This window comes from Lepisosteus platostomus, chromosome 9 (genome assembly GCF_059453375.1).
Source record: "Lepisosteus platostomus isolate fLepPlt1 chromosome 9, fLepPlt1.hap1, whole genome shotgun sequence".
Taxonomy (NCBI): domain Eukaryota; kingdom Metazoa; phylum Chordata; class Actinopteri; order Semionotiformes; family Lepisosteidae; genus Lepisosteus; species Lepisosteus platostomus.
This window is the reverse complement of record NC_142619.1, coordinates 53,874,787-53,898,878: the sequence shown is the minus strand read 5'-3', so window position 1 is coordinate 53,898,878 and position 24,092 is coordinate 53,874,787. Positions and strand designations below refer to the sequence as shown.

The following is a 24,092-nucleotide window of genomic DNA, read 5'->3' as shown; positions in this document are numbered from 1 at the left end:
GGTCACTGGGAGAGCTCAGGGGGGGAGACAGTGTGGGTCACTGGGAGAGCTGAGAGAGGGAGGCAGTGTGGGTCACTGGTAAAGCTGAGAGAGGGAGGCAGTGTGGGTCACTGGTAAAGCTGAGAGAGGGAGGCAGTGTGGGTCACTGGGAGAGCTGAGAGAGGGAGGCAGTGTGGGTCACTGGGAGAGCTGAGAGAGGGAGGCAGTGTGGGTCACTGGTAAAGCTGAGAGAGGGAGGCAGTGTGGGTCACTGGGAGAGCTGAGAGAGGGAGGCAGTGTGGGTCACTGGTAGTGCCATTGTGAGTCAGAATCACAGCAGTGCAGTGGTGTCAAGTGTGCTCTTGCAGTGCCCGATGAGCCTCCAGTAATACACAGCCTTGGGAGCCAGTCAAGACGTTTCCCTGCCCTGCCTGGCGGAGGCCAGGCGCCGCCACTTGTCCGCAGTCCCTCACTGTACACACAGCTGTGCGGGCAGAGGAGAGCGCCTCCTCAGAACAGCGAGGCAGGCACGCACAACACCCGGGCGAGGAATGCCAGGAGTGAGCTTCGGTACACACAGAGCACAAGTACACAACGTGCCACGCAGCTGTGATACAGCACTTGGATTCCTCCGTCAGTGTCTACTCGTTTACCTATTTCTGCCCTGGTCAATGCACTAAAAGGAGTCATAAATCCTCCACGTCAACACAGACAAGCCAGAGCCAGAAGAAACAAGGAGAAGTTCAGACCCGCAGCCTTTAGAAGAGGAAGAAAAGACAGCAAGATCGTAGCTGGGCCCTTCTCTCCCCCTCTTGCCTGGAGCACACTGCCACCTAGTGTCTGATCCGTGCCATAGCCCCTGCAAGCTGGACACAACCTGACTGCAAGCTTCCAGATCCCGCTGGGTTCAGTTAAGGCAGATGGACAGACCGACCATGCTGGCTGGGGTCTACAGTGGTGACGATCAGTCCTCACTGCGGGATTTTAATGGGGTCTTTCCCCTCATTGAAAAGGTGTCCTGTTCCTTTTCCAATAATTGCTGGCCTTCTTTTTACCAGTACGCTGTGATCACGACTTTCACGGTTCTATAGGACGACTCCGGCCTGAGGGCCCTGCTGGTTTTCATTCCGTCTCCGATCCTCATTACTGAACCTGGACTGCACACTCGGATCACCTGGTTTGAGGCTCTTCGTCAGCTGCAGTTTTTAACTGCTAGTACCTGAATTACCCACAGGACCGCGCCCCTGGAGTACTGGGGGTGCCCCCCCATGCTGTGCACACGCTCCTCTAACAGAAGGAATTGTAGTCATTATTCTTAGAACCTTGCAGGTTGTGGGCGTAAGTACAGTACCGTGATTTCACTACAACAGTAACTTCACAGTTCTAAGATTATTTTTACTACAAACCCATTTCTTTCCATTACTGAATAAGGCACCATGACCTCACTGGTACTTTACTACCAGTCCCTCCTGCACCATGACCTCACTGGTACTTTACTACCAGTCCCTCCTGCACCATGACCGCTGTGTACTTTACTACCAGTCCCTCCTGCACCATGACCTCACTGGTACTTTACTACCAGTCTCTCCTGTACCATGACCTCACTGGTACTTTACTACCAGTCTCTCCTGCGCCATGACCTTACTGGTACTTTACTACCAGTCCCTCCTGCACCATGACCGCTGTGTACTTTACTACCAGTCCCTCCTGCACCATGACCGCTGTGTACTTTACTACCAGTCCCTCCTGCACCATGACCTCACTGGTACTTTACTACCAGTCTCTCCTGTACCATGACCTCACTGGTACTTTACTACCAGTCTCTCCTGCACCATGACCTCACTGGTACTTTACTACCAGTCCCTCCTGCACCATGACCTCACTGGTACTTTACTACCAGTCTCTCCTGCACCATGACCTCACTGGTACTTTACTACCAGTCCCTCCTGCACCATGACCTTACTGGTACTTTACTACCAGTCCCGCCTGCACCATGACCACTGTGTACTTTACTACCAGTCCCTCCTGCACCATGACCGCTGTGTACTTTACTACCAGTCTCTCCTGTACCATGATCGCTGTGTACTTTACTACCAGTCCCTCCTGCACCATGACCTCACTGGTACTTTACTACCAGTCTCTCCTGTACCATGACCTCACTGGTACTTTACTACCAGTCTCTCCTGCACCATTACCTCACTGGTACTTTACTACCAGTCCCTCCTGCACCATGACCACTGTGTACTTTACTACCAGTCTCTCCTGCACCATGACCGCTGTGTACTTTACTACCAGTCCCTCCTGCACCATGACCTTACTGGTACTTTACTACCAGTCCCTCCTGCACCATGACCGCTGTGTACTTTACTACCAGTCCCTCCTGCGCCATGACCTTACTGGTACTTTACTACCAGTCCCTCCTGCACCATGACCTCACTGGTACTTTACTACCAGTCCCTCCTGCACCATGACCGCTGTGTACTTTACTACCAGTCCCTCCTGCACCATGACCTTACTGGTACTTTACTACCAGTCCCTCCTGCACCATGACCGCTGTGTACTTTACTACCAGTCCCTCCTGCACCATGACCGCTGTGTACTTTACTACCAGTCCCTCCTGCACCATGACCTCACTGGTACTTTACTACCAGTCTCTCCTGCACCATGACCTCACTGGTACTTTACTACCAGTCCCTCCTGCACCATGACCGCTGTGTACTTTACTACCAGTCTCTCCTGCACCATGACCGCTGTTTACTTTACTACCAGTCTCTCCTGCACCATGACCGCTGTTTACTTTACTACAAGTCCCTCCTGCACCATGACCGCTGTGTACTTTACTACCAGTCCCTCCTGCACCATGACCTTACTGGTACTTTACTACCAGTCTCTTCTGCACCATGACCGCTGTGTACTTTACTACCAGTCTCTCCTGCACCATGACCTTACTGGTACTTTACTACCAGTCCCTCCTGCACCATGACCGCTGTGTACTTTACTACCAGTCCCTCCTGCACCATGACCTTACTGGTACTTTACTACCAGTCTCTCCTGCACCATGACCGCTGTGTACTTTACTACCAGTCTCTCCTGCACCATGACCTTACTGGTACTTTACTACCAGTCTCTTCTGCACCATGACCGCTGTGTACTTTACTACCAGTCTCTCCTGCACCATGACCTTACTGGTACTTTACTACCAGTCCCTCCTGCACCATGACCGCTGTGTACTTTACTACCAGTCCCTCCTGTACCATGACCTTACTGGTACTTTACTACCAGTCTCTCCTGCACCATGACCTTACTGGTACTTTACTACCAGTCCCTCCTGCACCATGACCGCTGTGTACTTTACTACCAGTCCCTCCTGTACCATGACCGCTGTGTACTTTACTACCAGTCTCTTCTGCACCATGACCGCTGTGTACTTTACTACCAGTCTCTCCTGCACCATGACCTTACTGGTACTTTACTACCAGTCCCTCCTGCACCATGACCGCTGTGTACTTTACTACCAGTCTCTCCTGCACCATGACCTTACTGGTACTTTACTACCAGTCCCTCCTGTACCATGACCGCTGTGTACTTTACTACCAGTCCCTCCTGCACCATGACCGCTGTGTACTTTACTACCAGTCTCTTGTTTGTTTTGATACTTACAGTTTCTTTACGCATAAGGTGTAACTCATGCAGTGCCTGGGAGCCGACAGGCTCTTCAGTAACCCCATGAGTCGGCAGCCCACTCCAGCGGAAGGGATATCAGAATCTGGACACTGGGAGGGACTGACCGGCACCACAGCCAGGACAACGGACATGGCTGAAAGAGGGTGGCTGATGTCCCAAGACAGAAGGGGGAGTGGGAAGTAGTTACACAGATATTCGCCCCTCTAAGCCCTGTCCTCTTATCTAGCTAATGAGCCTAATCCAAACACACAGCTCAGTGCCAGGGCGCCTGCACAGAGCACAGCCTGGAGGCCAGTCACACAGCCCGGCTTACTGGGCCCACGCCACCCTTTACTAACCAGTCAGACCACTGCCCTCCCTTCCCACACCAGTCTACATCTGGATTTTTCTTTGCTGTGTTTCCCGACTCGGGGCTTCTTTCACACACAAAAGTCTTCAGTCTGCGCATGAAGGTTTTGATCGAGGTGTACTTTATTGGTGCTGTGCGCTGGCCCCTCAGGGGGCCGCCATGCTAGGGCCATCAACACCCCACCCCCCCCCAAGCTCACCTGCCCGCGGGACGTCCGGCTGAGACCCCTCGTATCGGCGCCTCCACAGCGCTCACAACCTCCTTCATCACCAAGATCAGCGCGCGGGAGAGGGGGGCCGGACAGCGGATCAGGGGGAGGAGGGCGAAGACGTCCCACCCCCTGAATTACGGGGGAAACCCGGGGAGCCCAGAGCAGCACGGAGCCAGGACACCTGGGTTAACACCCCTGCTCTCACAAGAACTCTTGTGCGATCTCTAACAGCCAACAAGCAGATTAACATCCCTTCATGAGGACCCTCTTACAGCCATGTCCCCCGGAGTGCTGGCTAGGAAACTCAGTTTCAGAGGACTGGGACCCTACTGGACCCTACTGGTCCACCAACGTTCCTGGGAATGCAAGATTTGAAAGACGGTGTTTGTTTTATGAAGAAAAGTGATTGACACCAGAGGAATGCCCACACACTGCCTGTTTGTCGGGAGTTCTTACCTTGGTGGGTACATTTTCTCAGATCCCGTCCCACATTGACAGTGATATGCGCGTCCACACACACACACACACACACACACACACACACACAAGGACATACTGCACACAACCACAGTGATTATACTGCGCAACAAGCGCAACCTCTGAAGCAAAGCCTCATAAGCAGTGAGCCCGTCTCCCAGTAATGCTCTGTGTGTTGTGTGTTATATGCAAACGTGCTTTGGTCCTACGCCTGTATTGTAAATCAGTCACGCCAACAAAGCCTGCTGAACTGGACAGACCTGCACTGCCACCTTGTGGACAAGAGGGAGAAAAGCAGCTGGGTTTCTACACAGAGGTGAGATGGAGGAACAAGTAAAAGATTTATTCCACGCTAAAAAGAGAAGAAAGGAAACAATGTTTCGACTGTGGAGCCCCCTTCTTCACCTTCAGCCAAAACGCTGTTTCCTTTTTTGCTCTTTACAGCATGGAATAAACCTTTACCTGTTTCTTTGCAGCCTACGCATGCTGACGCAGCTCCCCGAGTGGTGCACAAACTGACTTTATACCCCAAGCGAGCAATCATTTCGGAGCCCTGGTGAAAGGGTTCAGACAAAAGCGGTACAGCCAGGGCGCAGGGAGGAGAAGACAAGGGCGCGCCGGGGCCCGGGCTGACCTGGGCGAAGATGCTGGCACTGGGAGCCACCCGGCTGTCCACGATGCTGTAGAAGATGGCCAGCAGTCGGTCCAGAGGGAAGGGCTTGGGCCCCAGCAGGTGATTGCTGGTCTGGGGGGGCAGGGGGGGAGAGAGAGACAGAGAGGGAGATCAGTGAGAGGAGCAGCACCAGGAGCACACAGTGTGCAGAGAGAGAGAGATCAGTGAGAGAAGCACCAGGAGCACACGAGTCAGAGCGTCAGCGTGGAGAGAGGGAGAGATCAGTGAGAGAAGCACCAGGAGCACACGAGTCAGAGCGTCAGTGTGCAGAGAGAGAGAGAGATCAGTGAGAGAAGCACCAGGAGCACATGAGTCAGAGCGTCAGCGTGGAGAGAGGGAGAGATCAGTGAGAGAAGCACCAGGAGCACACGAATCAGAGCGTCAGTGTGCAGAGAGAGAGATCAGTGAGAGAAGCACCAGGAGCACACAAGTCAGAGCGTCAGTGTGCAGAGAGAGAGAGATCAGTGAGAGAAGCACCAGGAGCACACGAATCAGAGCGTCAGTGTGCAGAGAGAGAGATCAGTGAGAGAAGCACCAGGAGCACACAAGTCAGAGCGTCAGTGTGCAGAGAGAGAGAGATCAGTGAGAGAAGCACCAGGAGCACACGAGTCAGAGCGTCAGTGTGCAGAGAGAGAGAGATCAGTGAGAGAAGCACCAGGAGCACACGAGTCAGAGCGTCAGTGTGCAGAGAGAGAGATCAGTGAGAGAAGCACCAGGAGCACACAAGTCAGAGCGTCAGTGTGCAGAGAGAGAGAGATCAGTGAGAGAAGCACCAGGAGCACACGAGTCAGAGCGTCAGTGTGCAGAGAGAGAGAGATCAGTGAGAGAAGCACCAGGAGCACACGAGTCAGAGCGTCAGTGTGCAGAGAGAGAGATCAGTGAGAGAAGCACCAGGAGCACACAAGTCAGAGCGTCAGTGTGCAGAGAGAGAGAGATCAGTGAGAGAAGCACCAGGAGCACACGAGTCAGAGCGTCAGTGTGCAGAGAGAGAGAGATCAGTGAGAGAAGCACCAGGAGCACACGAGTCAGAGCGTCAGTGTGCAGAGAGAGAGAGATCAGTGAGAGAAGCACCAGGAGCACATGAGTCAGAGCGTCAGCGTGGAGAGAGGGAGAGATCAGTGAGAGAAGCACCAGGAGCACACGAGTCAGAGCGTCAGTGTGCAGAGAGAGAGAGAGATCAGTGAGAGAAGCACCAGGAGCACACGAGTCAGAGCGTCAGTGTGCAGAGAGAGAGAGAGATCAGTGAGAGAAGCACCAGGAGCACACGAGTCAGAGCGTCAGTGTGCAGAGAGAGAGAGAGAGATCAGTGAGAGAAGCACCAGGAGCACACGAGTCAGAGCGTCAGTGTGCCGAGAGAGAGAGATCAGTGAGAGAAGCACCAGGAGCACACGAGTCAGAGCGTCAGCGTGCCGAGAGAGAGAGATCAGTGAGAGAAGCACCAGGAGCACACGAGTCAGAGCGTCAGTGTGCAGAGAGAGAGAGATCAGTGAGAGAAGCACCAGGAGCACACGAGTCAGAGCGTCAGTGTGCAGAGAGAGAGAGATATGTCTATATAATATGTCTTTGTTGTAAATGTCTGTAACATGTCTGTAGATTTTATTTTACTTCTATTTTTTGTTTTGTTCTATGTTAATTTTATTATTTTTATTTGCTTTGGCAACACTGATTGTACCCATCGGTCATGCTAATAAAGCACCTTGAATTGAATTGAATTGAATTGAGAGATCAGTGAGAGAAGCACCAGGAGCACACGAGTCAGAGCGTCAGTGTGCAGAGAGAGGGAGATCAGTGAGAGAAGCACCAGGAGCACACGAGTCAGAGCGTCAGTGTGCAGAGAGAGAGAGAGATCAGTGAGAGAAGCACCAGGAGCACACGAGTCAGAGCGTCAGTGTGCAGAGAGAGGGAGATCAGTGAGAGAAGCACCAGGAGCACACGAGTCAGAGCGTCAGTGTGCAGAGAGAGAGAGATCAGTGAGAGAAGCAGCACCAGGAGCACACGAGTCAGAGCGTCAGTGTGCCGAGAGAGAGAGATCAGTGAGAGAAGCACCAGGAGCACACGAGTCAGAGTGTCAGTGTGCAGAGAGAGGGAGATCAGTGAGAGAAGCACCAGGAGCACACGAGTCAGAGCGTCAGTGTGCAGAGAGAGGGAGATCAGTGAGAGAAGCACCAGGAGCACACGAGTCAGAGCGTCAGTGTGCAGAGAGAGAGAGATCAGTGAGAGAAGCACCAGGAGCACACGAGTCAGAGCGTCAGCGTGGAGAGAGGGAGAGATCAGTGAGAGAAGCACCAGGAGCACACGAGTCAGAGCGTCAGTGTGCAGAGAGAGAGAGAGATCAGTGGTCTTACACTACACGACACAGAAATCAAGTTCCTGCTCTACGCAGATGACCTGGTCCTGCTGTCGCCCACAGAACAGGGGCTGCAGCAGAACCTGGCACTGCTGGAGCAGTACTGTCAGACCTGGGCACTGACAGTCAATCTGGACAAGACCAGAGTTATGGTTTTCCAGAAGAAAGCCAGACCTCAGGGAAACAGGTACAAATTCACACTGAACAACAACACATTGGAGCACACATCCAGCTACACATATCTCGGTCTCACCATCAGCTCTTCCGGGAGTTTTGACCTGGCAGTGAAGGCACTGAGGGAGAAGGCACTCAGGGCTTTCTACGCAATAAGAAGGAGGCTCTTCAACATCAACCCACCAACAAGAATCTGGCTCCAAATATTTGAAAGTGTAATCCAACCCATTGCCCTATACGGCAGTGAAGTTTGGGGTCCCCTCACAGACCAGGATTACACCCAATGGGACAAACACCCCACAGAAACTCTGCACATGGAGATCTGTAGAATCATCCTCCGTGTGCAGAGAAAAACTCCTAACAACGGGTGCAGGGCCGAATTAGGCCAGTACCCACTATTGATAAACATACAGAAAAGAATATTAAAGTATTGGCTACACCTAAAAAACAGTGACCAAAATTCCTACCACCACAAAGCCCTGCTCAGCCAAGAGCTGAGCCCAAAACAGAGCCCCCTGAGCCAGCTGGTCCTGAGGCTCACCGACCTGAGCCACACCAACACTAACCAGCCTCAGGACAGCACTGCTAGAGCACCACAACCCAGACTCAACCACATCACAGCACAGATCAAACAGCAATATCTCACACACTGGGACACACACACACAAACACAACATAAACTGGAATGCTACAGAACCTTAAACAGACAATACACACTAGCTGAATATTTGACCAAAATAAAAAATAACAAACAGAAACAGACCCTGACGAAGTACAGGCTCAGTGACCACAACCTGGCCATAGAAACTGGGCGACACAGGCAGACCTGGCTGCCCAGAGAGGACAGGCTGTGCTCCCACTGCCAGCGGGGAGAAATAGAGACAGAGGTGCACTTCCTACTGCACTGTGACAGATACTCTGGGATTAGAGAAACATTCTTCCCGAAATTCAGAAATCTAATCCCAGAGTTCCCACACCTGCCAAAACCACAACAGGTCCCAATCCTACTGGGAGAGGGAGGAGGGAACTCAGTTGATCTGGCAGCCCAGTATGTGATCTCCTGTCACAGCCTGAGGAACAGTGAGTCCGTCTCCCAATAATGCTCCAGCCGCCTACAGTATATGTCAGTATTTTATAATATGTCTTTGTTGTAAATGTCTGTAACATGTCTGTAGATTTTATTTTACTTCTATTTTTTGTTTTGTTCTATGTTAATTTTATTATTTTTATTTGCTTTGGCAACACTGATTGTACCCATCGGTCATGCTAATAAAGCACCTTGAATTGAATTGAATTGAATTGATCAGTGAGAGAAGCAGCACCAGGAGCACACGAGTCAGAGCGTCAGTGTGCAGAGAGAGAGAGATCAGTGAGAGAAGCACCAGGAGCACACGAGTCAGAGCGTCAGTGTGCAGAGAGAGAGATCAGTGAGAGAAGCACCAGGAGCACACGAGTCAGAGCGTCAGCGTGGAGAGAGAGAGAGATCAGTGAGAGAAGCACCAGGAGCACACGAGTCAGAGCGTCAGTGTGCAGAGAAAGAGAAAGAGAGAGAGACTGGGTCTGCTGCCCCCTGCATCCACCCTCACCTTCTCGTGCTTCTTCAGGAAGTTGGTCTTCTTTATTCTCCCATGGTGCTGGAGTGGAGGAAGCAGAAGAGAAGCACTGGCAGTGTTACTGCTGTTTTTAGGAACACAAGGCCACAAACGAGGGGAGCCATCCAGCCCATCGACCCTGACTGGTAGTTCATGAACAGATCCCAGAACCCCATCCAGCCGTTTCTTGAAAGCAGCCAGGGTATCAGCTGCAACAACGTGGCTGGGCTTGCTTGTTCCACACTTCCACCACCCTTTGGGTAAAGAAGCACCTCCTGAATGCAGGTTAAATGCACTTCCACGCAGCCTGCACTGACGCCCTCTGGTATGTGTTTCGCTGTTTATTCTGAGGAAATCCCTCAGACACTACACGCAGCCTCGGTCAACTGGTCTAGCGATCCAATTCCTGAGCTGATAACGGAAAAATCCCATTCCGGAAGAAAAGCAAAGTCTTTGTATTTTAAGAAAAAAAACATTGCGCCGAAGGCGAGTGCACTTGAAACTCAATACCCGTCCCCTGTGCTTTTCGGCCATGTTTTCAAGCAGGTTGTGTTTAAATACAGGAAGCTTGTGTGTCACCACAGCTTGAGATTCCAGTGGTCTGCAGGAGTTTGCAGTGCAGAGCAGGACGCTGGCCGTGAGAGCAATAGACCGATAAGCACAGCTCTCCCAGCAGCCATGCCGATGAGCCCAGGGCGAGAGTGATGGGCCCGAGCCGCTCGCAACAAGGTGAGGAAGGTGAGGGTCCTGCCGCACACCTGAGCGTACCTTGAGGAAGAAGCGGCGGTCGGTGCGGGCGGGGTTGTAGGAGGCCAGGTACGCCGCGATCAGCAGGAACTTGGAGTGGCAGGGCAGCTCCACGTGGGCATGGGCAGAGAGGCCTGGGGACGACACACAGGGAGGTGACCAGAGAGAGACAGACAGCAGACATGGGCAGAGAGGCCTGGGGACGACACAGAGAGGTGACTAGAGAGAGAGAGACAGCAGACATGGGCAGAGAGGCCTGGGGACGACACACAGGGAGGTGACCAGAGAGAGACAGACAGCAGACATGGACAGAGAGGTCTGGGGACGACACACAGGGAGGTGACCAGAGAGACAGACAGCAGACATGGACAGAGAGGTCTGGGGACGACACATAGGGAGGCGTCCAGAGAGAGAGACAGCAGACATGGGCAGAGAGGCCTGGGGACGACACATAGGGAGGTGACTAGAGAGAGACAGCAGACATGGGCAGAGAGGCCTGGGGACGACACATAGGGAGGTGACTAGAGAGAGACAGACAGCAGACATGGACAGAGAGGTCTGGGGACGACACATAGGGAGGTGACCAGAGAGACAGACAGCAGACATGGACAGAGAGGTCTGGGGACGACACATAGGGAGGTGACTAGAGAGAGAGACAGCAGACATGGACAGAGAGGTCTGGGGACGACACATAGGGAGGTGACCAGAGAGAGAGACAGACAGCAGACATGGGCAGAGAGGCCTGGGGACGACACACAGGGAGGTGACCAGAGAGACAGACAGCAGACATGGACAGAGAGGCCTGGGGACGACACACAGGGAGGTGACCAGAGAGACAGACAGCAGACATGGGCAGAGAGGCCTGGGGACGACACACAGGGAGGTGACCAGAGAGAGACAGACAGCAGACATGGACAGAGAGGTCTGGGGACGACACACAGGGAGGTGTCCAGAGAGAGACAGACAGCAGACATGGGCAGAGAGGTCTGGGGACGACACACAGGGAGGTGACCAGAGAGAGACAGCAGACATGGGCAGAGAGGTCTGGGGACGACACACAGGGAGGTGACCAGAGAGAGACAGACAGCAGGCATGGACAGAGAGGTCTGGGGACGACACACAGGGAGGTGACCAGAGAGAGACAGACAGCAGACATGGGCAGAGAGGCCTGGGGACGACACACAGGGAGGTGACCAGAGAGACAGACAGCAGACATGGACAGAGAGGTCTGGGGACGACACACAGGGAGGTGACCAGAGAGAGACAGACAGCAGACATGGACAGAGAGGTCTGGGGACGACACACAGGGAGGTGACCAGAGAGAGACAGCAGACATGGGCAGAGAGGTCTGGGGACGACACACAGGGAGGTGACCAGAGAGAGAGAGACAGCAGACATGGACAGAGAGGTCTGGGGACGACACACAGGGAGGTGACCAGAGAGAGACAGACAGCAGACATGGACAGAGAGGTCTGGGGACGACACACAGGGAGGTGACCAGAGAGAGACAGACAGCAGACATGGGCAGAGAGGCCTGGGGACGACACACAGGGAGGTGACCAGAGAGAGACAGACAGCAGACATGGGCAGAGAGGCCTGGGGACGACACACAGGGAGGTGACCAGAGAGAGAGACAGCAGACATGGGCAGAGAGGTCTGGGGACGACACACAGGGAGGTGACCAGAGAGAGACAGCAGACATGGGCAGAGAGGCCTGGGGACGACACACAGGGAGGTGACCAGAGAGACAGACAGCAGACATGGACAGAGAGGTCTGGGGACGACACACAGGGAGGTGACCAGAGAGAGAGACAGCAGACATGGGCAGAGAGGTCTGGGGACGACACACAGGGAGGTGACCAGAGAGAGACAGACAGCAGACATGGACAGAGAGGTCTGGGGACGACACACAGGGAGATGACCAGAGAGAGAAAGACAGCAGACATGGACAGAGAGGTCTGGGGACGACACACAGGGAGGTGTCCAGAGAGAGACAGACAGCAGACATGGGCAGAGAGGTCTGGGGACGACACACAGGGAGGTGACTAGAGAGAGAGAGACAGCAGACATGGGCAGAGAGGCCTGGGGACGACACACAGGGAGGTGACTAGAGAGAGACAGCAGACATGGGCAGAGAGGCCTGGGGACGACACACAGGGAGGTGACTAGAGAGAGACAGACAGCAGACATGGGCAGAGAGGCCTGGGGACGACACACAGGGAGGTGTCCAGAGAGAGACAGACAGCAGACATGGGCAGAGAGGTCTGGGGACGACACACAGGGAGGTGTCCAGAGAGAGACAGACAGCAGACATGGGCAGAGAGGCCTGGGGACGACACACAGGGAGGTGACCAGAGAGAGAGACAGCAGACATGGGCAGAGAGGTCTGGGGACGACACACAGAGAGGTGACTAGAGAGAGAGACAGCAGACATGGGCAGAGAGGCCTGGGGACGACACACAGGGAGGTGACTAGAGAGAGAGAGACAGCAGACATGGGCAGAGAGGCCTGGGGACGACACACAGGGAGGTGTCCAGAGAGAGACAGACAGCAGACATGGGCAGAGAGGTCTGGGGACGACACACAGGGAGGTGACCAGAGAGAGAGACAGCAGACATGGGCAGAGAGGTCTGGGGACGACACACAGGGAGGTGACCAGAGAGAGAGACAGCAGACATGGGCAGAGAGGTCTGGGGACGACACACAGGGAGGTGTCCAGAGAGAGAGACAGCAGACATGGGCAGAGAGGTCTGGGGACGACACACAGGGAGGTGACCAGAGAGAGAGACAGCAGACATGGGCAGAGAGGTCTGGGGACGACACACAGGGAGGTGACCAGAGAGAGAGACAGCAGACATGGGCAGAGAGGTCTGGGGACGACACACAGGGAGGTGACCAGAGAGAGACAGACAGCAGACATGGGCAGAGAGGCCTGGGGACGACACACAGGGAGGCGTCCAGAGAGAGAGACAGCAGACATGGGCAGAGAGGCCTGGGGACGACACACAGGGAGGTGACTAGAGAGAGAGAGACAGCAGACATGGGCAGAGAGGCCTGGGGACGACACACAGGGAGGTGTCCAGAGAGAGACAGACAGCAGACATGGGCAGAGAGGTCTGGGGACGACACACAGGGAGGTGACCAGAGAGAGAGACAGCAGACATGGGCAGAGAGGTCTGGGGACGACACACAGGGAGGTGACCAGAGAGAGAGACAGCAGACATGGGCAGAGAGGTCTGGGGACGACACACAGGGAGGTGTCCAGAGAGAGAGACAGCAGACATGGGCAGAGAGGTCTGGGGACGACACACAGGGAGGTGACCAGAGAGAGAGACAGCAGACATGGGCAGAGAGGTCTGGGGACGACACACAGGGAGGTGACCAGAGAGAGAGACAGCAGACATGGGCAGAGAGGTCTGGGGACGACACACAGGGAGGTGACCAGAGAGAGACAGACAGCAGACATGGGCAGAGAGGCCTGGGGACGACACACAGGGAGGCGTCCAGAGAGAGAGACAGCAGACATGGGCAGAGAGGCCTGGGGACGACACACAGGGAGGTGACTAGAGAGAGAGAGACAGCAGACATGGACAGAGAGGCCTGGGGACGACACACAGGGAGGTGACCAGAGAGAGACAGACAGCAGACATGGACAGAGGGGTCTGGGGACGACACACAGGGAGGTGACTAGAGAGAGAGAGACAGCAGACATGGGCAGAGAGGTCTGGGGACGACACACAGGGAGGTGACCAGAGAGAGACAGACAGCAGGCATGGACAGAGAGGTCTGGGGACGACACACAGGGAGGTGACCAGAGAGAGACAGACAGCAGACATGGACAGAGAGGTCTGGGGACGACACACAGGGAGGTGACCAGAGAGAGACAGACAGCAGACATGGACAGAGAGGTCTGGGGACGACACATAGGGAGGCGTCCAGAGAGAGAGACAGCAGACATGGGCAGAGAGGCCTGGGGACGACACACAGGGAGGCGTCCAGAGAGAGAGACAGCAGACATGGGCAGAGAGGCCTGGGGACGACACACAGGGAGGTGACCAGAGAGAGACAGACAGCAGGCATGAACAGAGAGGTCTGGGGACGACACACAGGGAGGTGACTAGAGAGAGAGAGACAGCAGACATGGACAGAGAGGCCTGGGGACGACACACAGGGAGGTGACCAGAGAGAGACAGACAGCAGACATGGACAGAGGGGTCTGGGGACGACACACAGGGAGGTGACTAGAGAGAGAGAGACAGCAGACATGGGCAGAGAGGTCTGGGGACGACACACAGGGAGGTGACCAGAGAGAGACAGACAGCAGGCATGGGCAGAGAGGCCTGGGGACGACACACAGGGAGGTGACTAGAGAGAGACAGCAGACATGGGCAGAGAGGCCTGGGGACGACACACAGGGAGGTGACCAGAGAGAGACAGACAGCAGACATGGGCAGAGAGGCCTGGGGACGACACACAGGGAGGCGTCCAGAGAGAGAGACAGCAGACATGGGCAGAGAGGCCTGGGGACGACACACAGGGAGGTGACTAGAGAGAGAGAGACAGCAGACATGGACAGAGAGGCCTGGGGACGACACACAGGGAGGTGACCAGAGAGAGACAGACAGCAGACATGGACAGAGGGGTCTGGGGACGACACACAGGGAGGTGACTAGAGAGAGAGAGACAGCAGACATGGGCAGAGAGGTCTGGGGACGACACACAGGGAGGTGACCAGAGAGAGACAGACAGCAGGCATGGACAGAGAGGTCTGGGGACGACACACAGGGAGGTGACCAGAGAGAGACAGACAGCAGACATGGACAGAGAGGTCTGGGGACGACACACAGGGAGGTGACCAGAGAGAGACAGACAGCAGACATGGACAGAGAGGTCTGGGGACGACACATAGGGAGGCGTCCAGAGAGAGAGACAGCAGACATGGGCAGAGAGGCCTGGGGACGACACACAGGGAGGCGTCCAGAGAGAGAGACAGCAGACATGGGCAGAGAGGCCTGGGGACGACACACAGGGAGGTGACCAGAGAGAGACAGACAGCAGGCATGAACAGAGAGGTCTGGGGACGACACACAGGGAGGTGACTAGAGAGAGAGAGACAGCAGACATGGACAGAGAGGCCTGGGGACGACACACAGGGAGGTGACCAGAGAGAGACAGACAGCAGACATGGACAGAGGGGTCTGGGGACGACACACAGGGAGGTGACTAGAGAGAGAGAGACAGCAGACATGGGCAGAGAGGTCTGGGGACGACACACAGGGAGGTGACCAGAGAGAGACAGACAGCAGGCATGGGCAGAGAGGCCTGGGGACGACACACAGGGAGGTGACTAGAGAGAGACAGCAGACATGGGCAGAGAGGCCTGGGGACGACACACAGGGAGGTGTCCAGAGAGAGAGACAGCAGACATGGGCAGAGAGGCCTGGGGACGACACACAGGGAGGTGACCAGAGAGAGACAGACAGCAGGCATGAACAGAGAGGTCTGGGGACGACACACAGGGAGGTGACCAGAGAGAGACAGACAGCAGACATGGACAGAGGGGTCTGGGGACGACACACAGGGAGGTGACTAGAGAGAGAGAGACAGCAGACATGGGCAGAGAGGCCTGGGGACGACACACAGGGAGGTGACCAGAGAGAGACAGACAGCAGACATGGGCAGAGAGGCCTGGGGACGACACACAGGGAGGTGACCAGAGAGAGACAGACAGCAGACATGGGCAGAGAGGCCTGGGGACGACACATAGGGAGGTGTCCAGAGAGAGACAGACAGCAGACATGGGCAGAGAGGCCTGGGGACGACACACAGGGAGGTGACCAGAGAGAGACAGACAGCAGACATGGGCAGAGAGGCCTGGGGACGACACACAGGGAGGTGACCAGAGAGAGACAGACAGCAGACATGGGCAGAGAGGCCTGGGGATGACACACAGGGAGGTGACTAGAGAGAGACAGACAGCAGACATGGGCAGAGAGGCCTGGGGACGACACACAGGGAGGTGACCAGAGAGAGACAGACAGCAGACATGGACAGAGAGGCCTGGGGACGACACACAGGGAGGTGACCAGAGAGAGACAGACAGCAGACATGGGCAGAGAGGCCTGGGGACGACACATAGGGAGGTGACCAGAGAGAGACAGCAGACATGGGCAGAGAGGCCTGGGGACGACACATAGGGAGGTGTCCAGAGTAAGAGACAGACAGCAGACATGGGCAGAGAGGCCTGGGGACGACACACAGGGAGGTGACCAGAGAGAGACAGACAGCAGACATGGGCAGAGAGGTCTGGGGACGACACACAGGGAGGTGACTAGAGAGAGACAGCAGACATGGGCAGAGAGGCCTGGGGACGACACACAGGGAGGTGACTAGAGAGAGAGAGACAGCAGACATGGACAGAGAGGTCTGGGGACGACACACAGGGAGGTGACCAGAGAGAGACAGCAGACATGGACAGAGAGGTCTGGGGACGACACACAGGGAGGTGACTAGAGAGAGAGAGACAGCAGACATGGACAGAGAGGTCTGGGGACGACACACAGGGAGGTGACCCGAGAGAGACAGCAGACATGGACAGAGAGGCCTGGGGACGACACACAGGGAGGTGACTAGAGAGAGAGAGACAGCAGACATGGGCAGAGAGGCCTGGGGACGACACACAGGGAGGTGACCAGAGAGAGACAGACAGCAGACATGGGCAGAGAGGTCTGGGGACGACACACAGGGAGGTGACCAGAGAGAGAGACAGCAGACATGGGCAGAGAGGTCTGGGGACGACACACAGGGAGGTGACCAGAGAGAGAGACAGCAGACATGGGCAGAGAGGTCTGGGGACGACACACAGGGAGGTGACCCGAGAGAGACAGCAGACATGGACAGAGAGGCCTGGGGACGACACACAGGGAGGTGACCAGAGAGAGAGACAGCAGACATGGGCAGAGAGGCCTGGGGACGACACACAGGGAGGTGACCAGAGAGAGACAGACAGCAGACATGGACAGAGAGGTCTGGGGACGACACACAGGGAGGTGACCAGAGAGAGAGACAGCAGACATGGGCAGAGAGGTCTGGGGACGACACACAGGGAGGTGACCAGAGAGAGAGACAGCAGACATGGGCAGAGAGGTCTGGGGACGACACACAGGGAGGTGACCAGAGAGAGACAGACAGCAGACATGGACAGAGAGGTCTGGGGACGACACACAGGGAGGTGACCAGAGAGAGAGACAGCAGACATGGACAGAGAGGTCTGGGGACGACACACAGGGAGGTGACCAGAGAGAGACAGACAGCAGACATGGACAGAGAGGTCTGGGGACGACACACAGGGAGGTGACCAGAGAGAGACAGACAGCAGACATGGACAGAGAGGTCTGGGGACGACACACAGGGAGGTGACCAGAGAGACAGACAGCAGACATGGACAGAGAGGTCTGGGGACGACACACAGGGATGTGACCAGAGAGAGAAAGACAGCAGACATGGACAGAGAGGTCTGGGGACGACACACAGGGAGGTGACCAGAGAGAGACAGACAGCAGACATGGACAGAGAGGTCTGGGGACGACACACAGGGAGGTGACTAGAGAGAGACAGACAGCAGACATGGGCAGAGAGGCCTGGGGACGACACACAGGGAGGTGACCAGAGAGAGACAGACAGCAGACATGGGCAGAGAGGCCTGGGGACGACACACAGGGAGGTGACCAGAGAGAGAGAGACAGCAGACATGGGCAGAGAGGTCTGGGGACGACACACAGGGAGGTGACCAGAGAGAGACAGACAGCAGGCATGGACAGAGAGGTCTGGGGACGACACACAGGGAGGTGACCAGAGAGAGAGAGACAGACAGCAGATGTGGACAGAGAGGTCTGGGGACGACACACAGGGAGGTGACCAGAGAGAGACAGACAGCAGGCATGGACAGAGAGGTCTGGGGACGACACACAGGGAGGTGACTAGAGAGAGAGAGACAGCAGACATGGACAGAGAGGTCTGGGGACGACACACAGGGAGGTGACCAGAGAGAGACAGACAGCAGACATGGACAGAGAGGTCTGGGGACGACACACAGGGAGGTGACCAGAGAGAGACAGACAGCAGGCATGGACAGAGAGGTCTGGGGACGACACACAGGGAGGTGACTAGAGAGAGAGAGACAGCAGACATGGGCAGAGAGGTCTGGGGACGACACACAGGGAGGTGACCAGAGAGAGAGACAGCAGACATGGGCAGAGAGGTCTGGGGACGACACACAGGGAGGTGACCAGAGAGAGAGACAGCAGACATGGGCAGAGAGGTCTGGGGACGACACACAGGGAGGTGACCCGAGAGAGACAGCAGACATGGACAGAGAGGCCTGGGGACGACACACAGGGAGGTGACCAGAGAGAGAGACAGCAGACATGGGCAGAGAGGCCTGGGGACGACACACAGGGAGGTGACCAGAGAGAGACAGACAGCAGACATGGACAGAGAGGTCTGGGGACGACACACAGGGAGGTGACCAGAGAGAGAGACAGCAGACATGGGCAGAGAGGTCTGGGGACGACACACAGGGAGGTGACCAGAGAGAGAGACAGCAGACATGGGCAGAGAGGTCTGGGGACGACACACAGGGAGGTGACCAGAGAGAGACAGACAGCAGACATGGACAGAGAGGTCTGGGGACGACACACAGGGAGGTGACCAGAGAGAGAGACAGCAGACATGGACAGAGAGGTCTGGGGACGACACACAGGGAGGTGACCAGAGAGAGACAGACAGCAGACATGGACAGAGAGGTCTGGGGACGACACACAGGGAGGTGACCAGAGAGAGACAGACAGCAGACATGGACAGAGAGGTCTGGGGACGACACACAGGGAGGTGACCAGAGAGACAGACAGCAGACATGGACAGAGAGGTCTGGGGACGACACACAGGGATGTGACCAGAGAGAGAAAGACAGCAGACATGGACAGAGAGGTCTGGGGACGACACACAGGGAGGTGACCAGAGAGAGACAGACAGCAGACATGGACAGAGAGGTCTGGGGACGACACACAGGGAGGTGACTAGAGAGAGACAGACAGCAGACATGGGCAGAGAGGCCTGGGGACGACACACAGGGAGGTGACCAGAGAGAGACAGACAGCAGACATGGGCAGAGAGGCCTGGGGACGACACACAGGGAGGTGACCAGAGAGAGAGAGACAGCAGACATGGGCAGAGAGGTCTGGGGACGACACACAGGGAGGTGACCAGAGAGAGACAGACAGCAGGCATGGACAGAGAGGTCTGGGGACGACACACAGGGAGGTGACCAGAGAGAGAGAGACAGACAGCAGATGTGGACAGAGAGGTCTGGGGACGACACACAGGGAGGTGACCAGAGAGAGACAGACAGCAGGCATGGACAGAGAGGTCTGGGGACGACACACAGGGAGGTGACTAGAGAGAGAGAGACAGCAGACATGGACAGAGAGGTCTGGGGACGACACACAGGGAGGTGACCAGAGAGAGACAGACAGCAGACATGGACAGAGAGGTCTGGGGACGACACACAGGGAGGTGACCAGAGAGAGACAGACAGCAGGCATGGACAGAGAGGTCTGGGGACGACACACAGGGAGGTGACTAGAGAGAGAGAGACAGCAGACATGGGCAGAGAGGCCTGGGGACGACACACAGGGAGGTGACCAGAGAGAGACAGACAGCAGACATGGGCAGAGAGGTCTGGGGACGACACACAGGGAGGTGACCAGAGAGAGAGACAGCAGACATGGGCAGAGAGGTCTGGGGACGACACACAGGGAGGTGACCAGAGAGAGAGACAGCAGACATGGGCAGAGAGGTCTGGGGACGACACACAGGGAGGTGACCCGAGAGAGACAGCAGACATGGACAGAGAGGCCTGGGGACGACACACAGGGAGGTGACCAGAGAGAGAGACAGCAGACATGGGCAGAGAGGCCTGGGGACGACACACAGGGAGGTGACCAGAGAGAGACAGACAGCAGACATGGACAGAGAGGTCTGGGGACGACACACAGGGAGGTGACCAGAGAGAGAGACAGCAGACATGGGCAGAGAGGTCTGGGGACGACACACAGGGAGGTGACCAGAGAGAGAGACAGCAGACATGGGCAGAGAGGTCTGGGGACGACACACAGGGAGGTGACCAGAGAGAGACAGACAGCAGACATGGACAGAGAGGTCTGGGGACGACACACAGGGAGGTGACCAGAGAGAGAGACAGCAGACATGGACAGAGAGGTCTGGGGACGACACACAGGGAGGTGACCAGAGAGAGACAGACAGCAGACATGGACAGAGAGGTCTGGGGACGACACACAGGGAGGTGACCAGAGAGAGACAGACAGCAGACATGGACAGAGAGGTCTGGGGACGACACACAGGGAGGTGACCAGAGAGACAGACAGCAGACATGGACAGAGAGGTCTGGGGACGACACACAGGGATGTGACCAGAGAGAGAAAGACAGCAGACATGGACAGAGAGGTCTGGGGACGACACACAGGGAGGTGACCAGAGAGAGACAGACAGCAGACATGGACAGAGAGGTCTGGGGACGACACACAGGGAGGTGACTAGAGAGAGACAGACAGCAGACATGGGCAGAGAGGCCTGGGGACGACACACAGGGAGGTGACCAGAGAGAGACAGACAGCAGACATGGGCAGAGAGGCCTGGGGACGACACACAGGGAGGTGACCAGAGAGAGAGAGACAGCAGACATGGGCAGAGAGGTCTGGGGACGACACACAGGGAGGTGACCAGAGAGAGACAGACAGCAGGCATGGACAGAGAGGTCTGGGGACGACACACAGGGAGGTGACCAGAGAGAGAGAGACAGACAGCAGATGTGGACAGAGAGGTCTGGGGACGACACACAGGGAGGTGACCAGAGAGAGACAGACAGCAGGCATGGACAGAGAGGTCTGGGGACGACACACAGGGAGGTGACTAGAGAGAGAGAGACAGCAGACATGGACAGAGAGGTCTGGGGACGACACACAGGGAGGTGACCAGAGAGAGACAGACAGCAGACATGGACAGAGAGGTCTGGGGACGACACACAGGGAGGTGACCAGAGAGAGACAGACAGCAGGCATGGACAGAGAGGTCTGGGGACGACACACAGGGAGGTGACCAGAGAGAGAGAGACAGACAGCAGATGTGGACAGAGAGGTCTGGGGACGACACACAGGGAGGTGACCAGAGAGAGACAGACAGCAGGCATGGACAGAGAGGTCTGGGGACGACACACAGGGAGGTGACCAGAGAGAGAGAGACAGACAGCAGATGTGGACAGAGAGGTCTGGGGACGACACACAGGGAGGTGACCAGAGAGAGACAGACAGCAGACATGGACAGAGAGGTCTGGGGACGACGCACAGGGAGGTGACCAGAGAGACAGACAGCAGACATGGACAGAGAGGCCTGGGGACGACACACAGGGAGGTGACCAGAGAGAGACAGACAGCAGACATGGACAGAGAGGTCTGGGGACGACACACAGGGAGGTGACCAGAGAGAGACAGACAGCAGGCATGGACAGAGAGGTCTGGGGACGACACACAGGGAGGTGACCAGAGAGAGACAGACAGCAGACATGGACAGAGAGGTCTGGGGACGACGCACAGGGAGGTGACCAGAGAGAGACAGACAGCAGACATGGACAGAGAGGTCTGGGGACGACACACAGGGAGGTGACCAGAGAGAGACAGACAGCAGACATGGACAGAGAGGTCTGGGGACGACGCACAGGGAGGTGACCAGAGAGAGACAGACAGCAGACATGGACAGAGAGGCCTGGGGACGACACACAGGGAGGTGACCAGAGAGAGACAGACAGCAGACATGGACAGAGAGGTCTGGGGACGACACACAGGGAGGTGACCAGAGAGAGAGAGAGAGACAGACAGCAGACATGGACAGAGAGGCCTGGGGATGACACACAGGGAGGTGACCAGAGAGAGACAGACAGCAGACATGGACAGAGAGGTCTGGGGACGACACACAGGGAGGTGACCAGAGAGAGACAGACAGCAGACATGGACAGAGAGGTCTGGGGACGACGCACAGGGAGGTGACCAGAGAGACAGACAGCAGACATGGACAGAGAGGCCTGGGGACGACACACAGGGAGGTGACCAGAGAGAGACAGACAGCAGACATGGACAGAGAGGTCTGGGGACGACACACAGGGAGGTGACCAGAGAGAGACAGACAGCAGGCATGGACAGAGAGGTCTGGGGACGACACACAGGGAGGTGACCAGAGAGAGACAGACAGCAGACATGGACAGAGAGGTCTGGGGACGACGCACAGGGAGGTGACCAGAGAGAGACAGACAGCAGACATGGACAGAGAGGTCTGGGGACGACACACAGGGAGGTGACCAGAGAGAGACAGACAGCAGACATGGACAGAGAGGTCTGGGGACGACGCACAGGGAGGTGACCAGAGAGAGACAGACAGCAGACATGGACAGAGAGGCCTGGGGACGACACACAGGGAGGTGACCAGAGAGAGACAGACAGCAGACATGGACAGAGAGGTCTGGGGACGACACACAGGGAGGTGACCAGAGAGAGAGAGAGAGACAGACAGCAGACATGGACAGAGAGGCCTGGGGATGACACACAGGGAGGTGACCAGAGAGAGACAGACAGCAGACATGGACAGAGAGGTCTGGGGACGACACACAGGGAGGTGACCAGAGAGAGACAGACAGCAGACATGGACAGAGAGGTCTGGGGACGACACACAGGGAGGTGACCAGAGAGAGACAGACAGCAGACATGGACAGAGAGGTCTGGGGACGACACACAGGGAGGTGACCAGAGAGAGACAGACAGCAGACATGGACAGAGAGGTCTGGGGACGACACACAGGGAGGTGACCAGAGAGAGACAGACAGCAGGCATGGACAGAGAGGTCTGGGGACGACACACAGGGAGGTGACCAGAGAGAGACAGACAGCAGGCATGGACAGAGAGGTCTGGGGACGACACACAGGGAGGTGACCAGAGAGAGACAGACAGCAGACATGGACAGAGAGGCCTGGGGATGACACACAGGGAGGTGACCAGAGAGAGACAGACAGCAGACATGGACAGAGAGGCCTGGGGACGACACACAGGGAGGTGACCCGAGAGAGACAGACAGAGGGAAGACTGCCTCAGGCTGTCGGTGGGTACAGGGCGCCCATTCCAGACACTCTACCTCGCAGGCCTCCGGTGACACTGTCCTCCGTCTGCTGCTGCAGGCGCTCCCACTGCACACTGCGGAGACACAGACGCACAACACATATAGGATCAGTGCTGATTGGAGGAGAGGGGTGTCACTCACAGTCAGCACCAACCCATTCTGGACAACCAGAGATCCTAATTGGAGGAGAGGGGCGTCACTCACAGTCAGCACCACCCCATTCTGGACAACCAGAGAGCCTAATTGGAGGAGAGGGGCGTCACTCACAGTCAACACCACCCCATTCTGGACGACCAGAGATCCTAATTAGAGGAGAGGGACGTCACTCACAGTCAACACCACCCCATTCTGGACGACCAGAGATCCTAATTAGAGGAGAGGGGCGTCACTCACAGTCAACACCAACCCATTCTGGACAACCAGAGATCCTAATTGGAGGAGAGGGGCGTCACTCACAGTCAACACCAACCCATTCTGGACAACCAGAGATCCTAATTGGAGGAGAGGGGCGTCACTCACAGTCAACACCAACCCATTCTGGACAACCAGAGATCCTAATTGGAGGAGAGGGGTGTCACTCACAGTCAACACCAACCCATTCTGGACAACCAGAGATCCTA

At 56.2% G+C, this 24,092-nt stretch overlaps 1 protein-coding gene across 3 annotated transcripts in view; it reads right to left on the bottom strand.

The window, feature by feature from the left end:
- The window catches only part of orc5 (origin recognition complex, subunit 5), a 60,157-nt gene that overhangs the window by 23,203 nt on the left and 12,862 nt on the right, over positions 1 to 24,092 (bottom strand). For all 3 annotated transcript variants that reach the window (XM_088645614.1, XM_088645616.1, XM_088645615.1), the window contains exons 10-13: positions 23,488 to 23,546; positions 10,255 to 10,367; positions 9,481 to 9,528; positions 5,335 to 5,445 (exon numbers count right to left, since the gene is read on the bottom strand). In XM_088645614.1, coding sequence (XP_088501740.1) covers positions 5,335 to 5,445; positions 9,481 to 9,528; positions 10,255 to 10,367; positions 23,488 to 23,546 — 331 coding nt within the window. The remainder of the gene's footprint in view (positions 1 to 5,334; positions 5,446 to 9,480; positions 9,529 to 10,254; positions 10,368 to 23,487; positions 23,547 to 24,092) is intronic.